Source organism: Sinohyriopsis cumingii, chromosome 4, assembly GCF_028554795.1.
Source record: "Sinohyriopsis cumingii isolate HCF-2022 chromosome 4, ASM2855479v2, whole genome shotgun sequence".
In the NCBI taxonomy this organism is placed as follows: Eukaryota; Metazoa; Mollusca; class Bivalvia; order Unionida; family Unionidae; genus Sinohyriopsis; species Sinohyriopsis cumingii.
In genome coordinates this window covers 148,587,415-148,597,581 of record NC_142964.1, presented here as the reverse complement: position 1 = coordinate 148,597,581, position 10,167 = coordinate 148,587,415, and the positions used below count along the sequence as shown (strand labels likewise).

Genomic DNA, 10,167 nt, shown 5'->3' with positions numbered 1-10,167 from the left:
TAATCCAAGAATTAAAAACTAGAAGTCCTCGGAATAAAAAGTCCTAAATGAATTTGGGTTGAAGTCCTGATAAAAAATCGAAGATGGAGGACGATGACGTACGCTGTGGTTAGTGTTGTCCTGATGTGTCAACAGTTCCTTGTTGAATCACATAAATTAATATTCTAGTTTTGAATTCCGAATAAAATTTAAATAAATGTCTTTGTCCGAGAATTATGTATGAGCACATAAATATTTTCAGGGAAAAGAATTATTAATTCAATAAAATAGAATTTCAGTTCAAAATGGTCACAACAAAACACTTTTAGTGTCAATAGTTTATAGCCCAACTGACTAAATTCTCTATAGGAAACAGTTATACACTAATTTAATACGCAAAACAGATTCCAAAATGAGTATCACATGATCATGTTTCTGGAACAACGTCAAAGATTTACATGCCTAACATCAGGTACTCCCAGTATGGCCTCGATTTCCCTTTATGAATCTACACTAAGAAAGAATGAAAAAGGTTGTTTACTTTACTCTAAAAGATTCTAAACTAAGGTCAGGAACTAGGTCAGCATTAGATACAAAGTTTTTATTATTAGTGTTTGCGAAAAAATTAGTCGGGTCAAACTGAACTGAATTTCTGGAAAATGTCAAATCCAGTAAATAAAATTACATTATAATATCATGTAACGGAATTTAAAAAATATAAAACTAAAAAAAATAAGTAAATCAAATATAAATTAAATCAAATATACATAACAATGTAATAAATGTTTTTTTCTTAATATGAAATATATTTACATTGTATCCATTTTCATTTAATCCGTAGTTTCTTACTGTTAATTTTGGGGCCCCAAGTGGTCGAGTAGTCTCTCCGTTACGGATCACTGCCATATCACCTCCGTCTGCGTGGGTTCGAGTCTCGGAATCGCCCAATGTGGGTATGTGAGAAAGCTTGCCAGCAGCTTCTCGTGGGTCGGTGGTTCTTTCCGGAGATTTACTGGTTTCTTCCTCCACCATTAATACTGGCCGCCATGTATATCGTATACTGTGATGAACAATGGCGTTAAACCCCACAACAACAACTGTTAATTTTGTATTTCTCGTGCTGCAAGTTATATGTACGTCCACTCATTACGATAAGATATTATCATTCTTGTTTTATAGTTAATAATATATTCTTAGCATCATGTAACTTCATTTTACAGCATTGGATGGACTACATCGCCAAACTTATTTTTTAGAGATGAGCTTATTTAGAAAATATGTATGAAAGTGTGTTGTGGTCTTACTGAATATGTTTAGGACCAAGAAAGAGAAACTAAAGAAGAAGGTCATACAGTCTACGCTCCAACAAATGACGGCTAAGAAAAAGATAAGGAACAGTTTTACAACAGTCTACAGAACATAATAGAGCACATCCCAGACACAAATATCAATATCATCATTGGTGACTTCAATGCCAAACTTGGGTCAGACAACACAGGATATGAACAAGTCATGGGAATCCAATGCCTGGGCGAGATGAACAAAAATGGAGAGAGACTCGCAGACCTTTGTGCACTGAACAACCTGATCATTGGGGGTTCCATCTTTTTCCATAAAAGAATCTACAAGAACACATGGATACCACCAGACCATGTGACAGAAAATTAGATCGAAACCTTCTGCATAGCGAAGAAGCTCAGAAGATCCCTGCAAGACTTGAGTGTCATGGGAGGGGAGCAGATGTGGCATCTGACCACCACTTAGTTGTCGCAAGGCTGAAACTTAAGCTGAAGAAGAACTGAATGTGAACAAAAGAAAAGTATAGCATCAGTCTGTTGAAAGATGCATAATCTAAAGAAGAATACAGACTGATGCTTAACAACAAGTACCAAGTGCTACAAGAGCTTCTTGAAGATGAGGAATACAATGCGAACAACAGATGGCAGAAAGTTAAGGAGGCAGTAAAATTAATATGCCAAGAAGTACTATGCCCCATGAAGCACCAGCAGAAAGCATGGATTTCAAACCATTGCGTAGAATTTCAGGAGCGGAAACAGAAGAAATCAGCAGTAAATATCAGTAGGGCAAGAACTAAAAAAGTAAAGGTACATAAAGAGTACACTGACGCCTACAGAGAAGTGAAAAGAAGCATCAAGATAGACACGAGAAACTACGTAAAGGGACTGGCAGCAGAGGCAGAAGGAGCGGTCGTAAGTGGAAACATGAAGAAGCTGTACGACATCACCAAGAAGCTGGAAAAGACCATAGCAAGTACAGAACACTAAATGAATAGATGGGCAGAACATTTTGAAGAACTGTTGAACAGGCCAGCACCACTAAATTCCCCAGAAATCCAGCCAGATCTCCCCATAAACTGTGACAATCCCACCAGAGACGAGATCAGGAAAGCCATCACTCAGCTGAAGAACGGCAAGGCAGCTGGACCTGATGACATCCGAGCAGAAGCCGTCAGAGTAGACAGACCTAGATGCTTCAGTGGAAATGCTATACCCCCTCTTTGAGAAGATCTGGGAGGAAGAAGAAATACGACTGACTGGAAGGAGGGAGACCTCATCAAGATTCCAAAGAAAGACGACCTCAGCAACTGCTCCAACCACAGAGGAATCACACTCTTATCAGTACCATGGAAAGTCTTCAACCAGGTCCTCTTGGAGAGGATGAAGGAGGCCGTCATCCCACAGTTACTAGATGGGCAAGCAGGCTTCCGGCAGAACAGATCGTGTACGGACCAAATATCTACTCTTCGCATCATAGTAAAGCAATCAACGGAGTGGAATTCTTCGCTCTACATCAACTTTGTCGATTATCAGAAGGCATTCGACAGCGTGGACCTAGAGACACTGGAAACCTCTGATCCACTATGGCATCCCAGCCAAGCTGGTGAACCTGATCAATCAATCCTCTCTGCGCCGTCTGGTGCTTGAGGCAACAGCAAGGGAACACCACTTTGGTCTGTTGGCTGCTGTTATGGGGGCGGTCTGCAGGGTGAGGCCTCTGGTCTTGAGTTCGGCGCCAGGTCTCTTTGGGTCTGCCACGGTTCCTTTTCCCCTGTTGAGTCCATCTCAGTGCCACCCTTGGTAGTGAGTCAGGGGGCATTCTGCAGACGTGGCCGAGCCACCTCCATCGATGAGTTGCAATGGTCTCAGCGATGGTGCTTGCGCCTGCTCTGTTCGTGATCATGTTTGGCCAGAAGATCCTCATGATCCGTCGCAGGCACTTGGTCTGGAAGACTTCGAGCTTGCGTTCTATGTTAGCAGTGGTCTTCCAACACTCGGACCCGTACAAAAGGACGCTCAGCACGTTGCTCTTGAAGATACGGATCTTCGTGTGGGTGCTGAGGTTTGTTGTCCTCCAGACGGGCTTCAGCATTGCAAAGGCCTGGTTGGCCTTGATGATTCTTGTGGTGACTTCCCTTGTGCAATCTCCAACCGTGGCGATCTTGCTGCCCAGGTACGTGAATTCGTCTACTTCTTGCAGAGGCTGGTCGTTGATGGTGATTGGGTCGCCCACTCTAGTGTTCTTCCTCAAGACTTGTGTCTTCCCTATATTGACTCGAAGACCTATGGTGCTTGCTGTCTGTACCAACTGTTGTGTCTTCTGTTGGATATCCTGGTGTCTGCTTGCCAGCAACCCGATGTCGTCGGCATAATCATGGTCATCCAGCATTGAGGTCAGCGTCCACTATATTCCTTGCCTCCTGTCTTCTGTGGTGCGGCGCATGATCCAGTCAATGGCCAGTGAGAAGAAGATCGGCGAGAGAATGCATTTTTGCTTCACTCCGGTTTCCACCTTGAAAGGTTCAGTGAGTAGGTTGTTGTGGATGACTCTGCACTCAAAGTTCTCGTACAGGGACCTGATGACGTTGACAAGTTTCTGGGGGGATGCCGTAGTGTCGTAGGATCTTCCACAGAGAGCCTCGGTGCTGGCTGTCGAAGGCCTTCTTAAAGTCCACAAAGACCACATAAAGGGATCCATTCCACTCATGGGACTGCTCAAGGATCTGTCTCAGAACGAAGATGTGGTGAACCTGATCACGAACACTTATAACGGAATGTCCTGCAGAGTCATTCATGCAGAAAAGCACACAGACAGCCTCCTAGTGCGGACTGGAGTGTGGCAAGGCTGCTTGATATCGCCATTTCTCTTCCTTCTCGCCATCGACTGGATTATGAAGACGTTCACCTATGGGTGGAGAATTATGATCCAATGCACATTGTGGAGTCAACTTGAGGATCTAAACTTTGCCCGTGACCTAGCGCTCTTGTCCCATAGTCAGCAGCAAATGCAGGACAAGGCCGACATACTGGCAGCGATATCAGCACAGGTTGGCCTCAACATCTGTAAACACAATACCAAGATTCTCAAGATCAATTATGTAAATAACAACCCAGTCACACTGCAGGGACGTCCCCTGGAGGAGGCGGAGTCCTTCACATGCCTAGGCAGCATTATCAACCAGCAGGGTAGCACAGACGCAGACGTCAAGGCAAGGAACGGAGAGGCGAGAGCAGTTTTCATACAGCTCAAGAACATCTGGAACTCCAAAGAAATTGCATTGACTACCAAAATCAGACTGTTCATCTCCAACGTGAAGTCAGTCCTACTGTATGGAGCAGAGACCTGGAGAACCATCAAGTCGCACGTAAAGGAGTTCAGACCTTCATCAACAGCGCCTTAAGAAGAAATCTCAAGATCCGCTGGCCAGACACCATTAGCAGTACCAACATGTGGCAGAGAACCTCCCAGCTGCCTGTAGAGGACGGGTTCAAGAGGAGAAGGTGGGGTTGGATAGGACACCCTTAGATAAGCCGACAACTAACTTTACCACACAAGCATTGAGGTGGCAAGTGGAGAAGGGGCCGACCAACAAACACCTGGCGACGCGTCTTCGAGGCGGACATCACTAAGATGGGTCACAACTGGAGTCAGCTCTAGGCGATGGCACAAGACGGAAGCCTATGGCGAGCTTTTGTGGGCGGCCCATACCCCGGCAGGGGTGACGGACATAACTAACTAATATACAGATAGATAAATATATAGATAGATAGATGTATATAGAGATCGATAGATAGACATATCAATAGATAGATCGATAGATAGATAGATATTTCTTCTAAATAACCGGTCTTAATATGAGGTTAGTCAACCTTGTGACGAGTTTTAAATGGCACCTGTCTGTTCGAATGTATAGGTAAAGATGCTTCAAGGTATATATATCATTATCTATATATGATTCGCATTGTTTGTTTGTTTTTGTTTCGTTATTTCATGCTATGGATAATATGACATTGTATTTTTGACTCGACCTTGTCTAAAATTCAAGTTCATTTTCTAACTGTCCAGATTCATTGATTTGGGTTTCGAAATAACACGTTTATTTCAATCTGATTTTAAGACATTTGTAATTCCCAATAGTTACCAGGTCTACCTTTTGTATACAAAATTTTATATTATAATGTTAGTAATATAACAAAGATTTTATTTTTATGCATTATGAACCTTCCAGAAGAAAGCTTTTCATAAGGTAATAGTTTATTTTCTTTATAAAATGCTAATTGTGACCTGAGGTCAGGAAGAGGATTATACAATCTTGTTACTGGAAAATGTATTTATTCGTGCATTGTGTTCTTAGCAGAATCAGTTGTATTATTGTTGTGACCAGAAATTAATATTAATATGGGCTAATGTGTTCATTAAAAAAATTTGATGGAAATAGAGACTGGAATTTTTAAAGAAATTTTAAATGGCGATTAATTCTTTGATTGCATTATTGTGATCCAACAAAAGACTGTTGGCATATCACCATAATACGGACCACTTTCAACGTTCAATTTAATTTGGATTCAAGCTACAGTTTATTCAAATCTTTAATCATTAGGACGTTTGTCTGTAATTCTAAAATTATTTGGAATTTAAATCACAACACATTAAGTTCATTTTATCACATTTTTGCAAAACTTCTTGCTTCTCTCTTCTTTAAAGACCACAGAGTGAATTATATATATATATATATATAAACAAAATTATCAAACCCTTCATTTTTCATAATTCCTGTAGAAATAGTCGTTTAAAATTTGCAAACACATCGGTTTTTCTGTTTTATTTAATTGCCTTTGAAAAAGACTCATTAAGAGTCAAAATCGCCCACGCAAGTTAGATACTAGCTTAACATTGTCCGTTGTCAGATTGTTGCATTTATCTTAATCAATCCCTTACACACATGATCCCTTGCTGGATCCAGTGCACTTGAAAGGACTGTTATTTGCCATATATATGTTTGATTATATGTACAAATTCTATTTTCTGACTTATTTATATCTGCTTATAAGCTTCAATAAGTACACTATATATATATATATATATATATATATATATATATATATATATATATATATATATATATATATATATATATATATATATATATATATATATATATATATATATATATATATATATATATATATATATTCGGAATTTCGCATTATTAAGATGGGAAGAAACAACATTTCTTCTAACAAAAACTATTATATATTTCTCAATCGGTGGTAATCCATATGTTAATTCAAATATTTCAGCATCTCTTCGTTCTGATGGTACACATTTAGTCACTGCTTTCCTGGTCGATAAGTGACGTCCTTGTTAATTAATGACTTAGGTCTGAAAACCATGAATGCTTAATGAACAAAATTCACATTTGGAGCATATAACAAGAAACAAATGTGTCATGAAAGAACGGTTTCTGAGTAGGTAATGGAGTTCCTGAGTATTCTTTCTTAGACAATATAGCTTGTAGGTAATGATAGGTGCTACTTTCAACAAATTTGACTTATTTTTCTAACTGTCAGTGAGATAAAACAGAGATTTTGTAACAAGTCATTCGCCTCGCTTAGGTTTGTCTTTTATTCGTCGAGAGTCCAATATATCTCAAAATAATAACATATTTATCATCGAAAACTGGTCATGTCCGCTCATTGCAACAATAACGAATCCTCTCCTTCTCCATTTGTATCCTCCTTCTATCACTGACGTTTTGGTTTGGTTGATGGTTTTGATCGTTTCTTTCAATGATCACGTCTTCCATAAGCGATCTTGTAGGAATCCAGGACCACTGTTGTCAGGTAGTTGATTTCGATGATGTTGTCGACTGCGACTAACAAGAACGTGTTCTCCATGTTGTCCATGTTGTCGAGCGCTTTTGAAAACTGAATTTGCACATTTTAACGGGTGAACAAGTCCAATGTCCAACGTCACTTCAGTGATCTGGTGTGAAATGGAATTCCCACAAGCTGTAACCTCTTGGGTTTTGTACCATAACCACCCACTGGGATTCTTTATCATTATGGGTGGCACGGCATGGAACAGTAACAAGAATTTTGGTGCATCGTCGATGCTGTTTAATTTAGTAATTGTATTGTTATATTTATCTTCTTCTTACTGGTCCATGGTCGTCTTAGTGTTCATCTACGTCTCTTCTTACATTATTCGCATTTCTGAATGGGTGTTTAATCAACTGTATCGACGAATGTATGATGAGGACTGCCCTTTCCTATTTTGGAGCAGAACATTTATCACTGCACTCAGTAACGCCCAATCGACAATCACATTTTGGATGAAAAAATTTCTTTTGACACGGTGTGACGTTTTAAGACTTGTCGTCTTTGATATACTAAATGTTTCATGACCGGCTATCCAAACCGCTTCCTCGTCGTTGAGCTACTCTTCGGTAAACGGGTTACATGAGTTTCAAGACACTCGAGGATCCTTTTACAAATATTGTGTGTTAGCTACGACTTTTCCTTTGGCGAAAACAGTATCTTGTCTAGTTCGGTACACTGTCGAAATACGCTTTACTGACAGACAGATAAATACATTCATAGTGTTGATATTACTGATTTCCTCTTTATTCGTCATTAGCCATCGCAGAAGCGACTTTAAATGAACTACTCTTAGCAATCGAGTTTATGTGTTTCCCACAACATTGTATTCTACTGCATCCGAGTACACAAACATAAAGTTCATCATTAAAATCAGTGGAGTGTAGGAAACAATATGGTATTGGACATCTTTCAAAGCGAGGATAAAGTTTCCATCCAAAACAGAAAACAAGATTCAGTTGTGTACAGAAAGATTGTGCGTTAAGTCAATATTCGCAATATTATAGGTTATGGCCAAGCTGATTTTTAAATACATTCTAAACTTTATAATTGCGATGTCAAGCCTAAAATTAAAAAATTACAAGAAAATTCAAGAAGACTCATTTCGTACACTTTCAGTTTAGAATTGGCTTCTGGTGGCGTTTCTCTTTCATAAAAGCTATGAATTTCTCTGTTCATCTGATCTGGTACATGCTCGTTTAGTAATTCCACGACGAAACATATTAGAGTCCTTGTGATATTCAAGATCTTATCTGAACGAAAGTTTCGTAGCAAGGCTACATCTCAACAGGCTTCGTGACATGGCTGAATGAACTGGGATAAGTTTGCTGTGAAAGAACATGCAGGTTTTGGTGGGAAACGCATCTATAAAACTGTAGTTAGGTGGGTAAAGTCGAATACAATTGATTATTCACATTTCGGTCATTTTTATGTCTTCCGAGTCGCCTGATTTATATGAAATACTTTTCAAACTAATATAGCTACCGTTACTATATATGCGAATTAGACTTCGAAGATAAGCAGTTCAACGGTTGAGTCAAACGGTCCACATTTGTTTAACACCATGTCGAATATTAAGTTTCTGGAAGCAGCCACTTTCACACAACACACCATAACCATCTGACATGTAGGAGGCGATTCGTTTTCCCGGGACACTTTTCCACACCAGACCAAATGTTGCTGTTTTGTTTAGGTTTGTTTGGCCTTTTTAGTTGCTGCAGTTGTTTCTGAGGCTTCTGTAATGACATTTCTATTCTTGTGAGATTGATATAAGATTTAACGACGTTTTAATGGCTGGATTATTATCGTTTATAATCGATGTCTTGGCCGAGGATGTCTCTGATATCGTATACGTCTTTGTATTTCTTAGTCACACATAGTAACTCGGGCTAGCAAAACGTTTCTTTAAAAGATTCAAAGTTGATATCATCCAATTTACTAACAGGTACATGACGTTCATGGACATGTCCCATCACACGAGAACATTATTTCGTCGAGTTGGTTAAATACCCTTTGACAAAAATGTGCTTTATTCTTTCCAGTGAGGACTTTTTCCGGTATTTTCAGCTAGATGGTCTAATAAAGACGATCAATATTGCTGTGATCTACACATTTCTTACGTACTTCAATTTCGTTTTGGATGATTATGTGCAATGTTTGAAGATATCGCAATAATAGTCGCTGTCGTTACTTTTCAATTACTAACGATTCCTACCGATCCATCAAAGATTGTAACTCTTGTCCATCCACTCTTTGTAAGGTAGCATCATTAAGTTTTGTCCTTCCACAAAGTAAGGTTTAGTATATTGATGTTATTCCAGAAAACATTCTGATCTCCATATAAAGCAGACTCAGCTATCTCTCGCAATAAGAGAGCATCTTATCAGTTTCAGCCAATATTCCTGCCATCAGCATCGGAAGAAACTCCTCGATGGACGAGGACTTCTTTCTTCTGGGTCAAAAGAATTGTCTTTTTCACCATTTTTCTAAAATTCACTGAATTCACATAATGTGTTAAGCATTACTTTGAGATCATTTGCATGCTCGGTTTCTGGCAACAGTGTTCTAGCTTTGGTTTAACAAACTATTGTACCTTGCAATTTCTGGCTAACGGAGTCCTTCACGTACCTAAGCAGCATTATCAATTATTTAATATTTTCCAGTTTGACGAGTCCTTAAACAATGATAATGACTCCGATAATATCATTTGGGATAACATAAGTGTAACGTACATACTGATTTGAAACGGCCGTTGTTGATACCGATTCACATTTCATTTTGTTGTCGGGACATCATAGCTTTAATTAATCATTGTAACTTGCGTATTCTGTTTGTACTGATTTTTTGGACTGTGCCACATTTCTCACAGTAGCAAAGGAGGAGCAGCTTTATGTCTATTTTAGAAGCGTCTTCAACATATTTGGAAAAACGTTTCTTAAGTCAAATTTAGCTGGCATAAAAACAAAAACGGAGTGTGTGATCTTGCACAGTTCTAAGAGTGTTAGATATG

At 39.2% G+C, this 10,167-nt stretch overlaps 1 protein-coding gene across 1 annotated transcript; it reads left to right on the top strand.

Moving 5' to 3' along the window:
* Positions 1–2,264: 2,264 nt before the first annotated feature.
* Positions 2,265–4,678, top strand: LOC149802309 (uncharacterized). Its single transcript, XM_089956916.1, has 2 exons — positions 2,265–2,453; positions 3,911–4,678. The coding sequence occupies exons 1-2, from the start codon at positions 2,265–2,267 to the stop codon at positions 4,676–4,678; spliced, it is 957 nt and encodes a 318-aa protein (XP_089813042.1).
* The last annotated feature ends 5,489 nt before the right edge of the window (positions 4,679–10,167 follow it).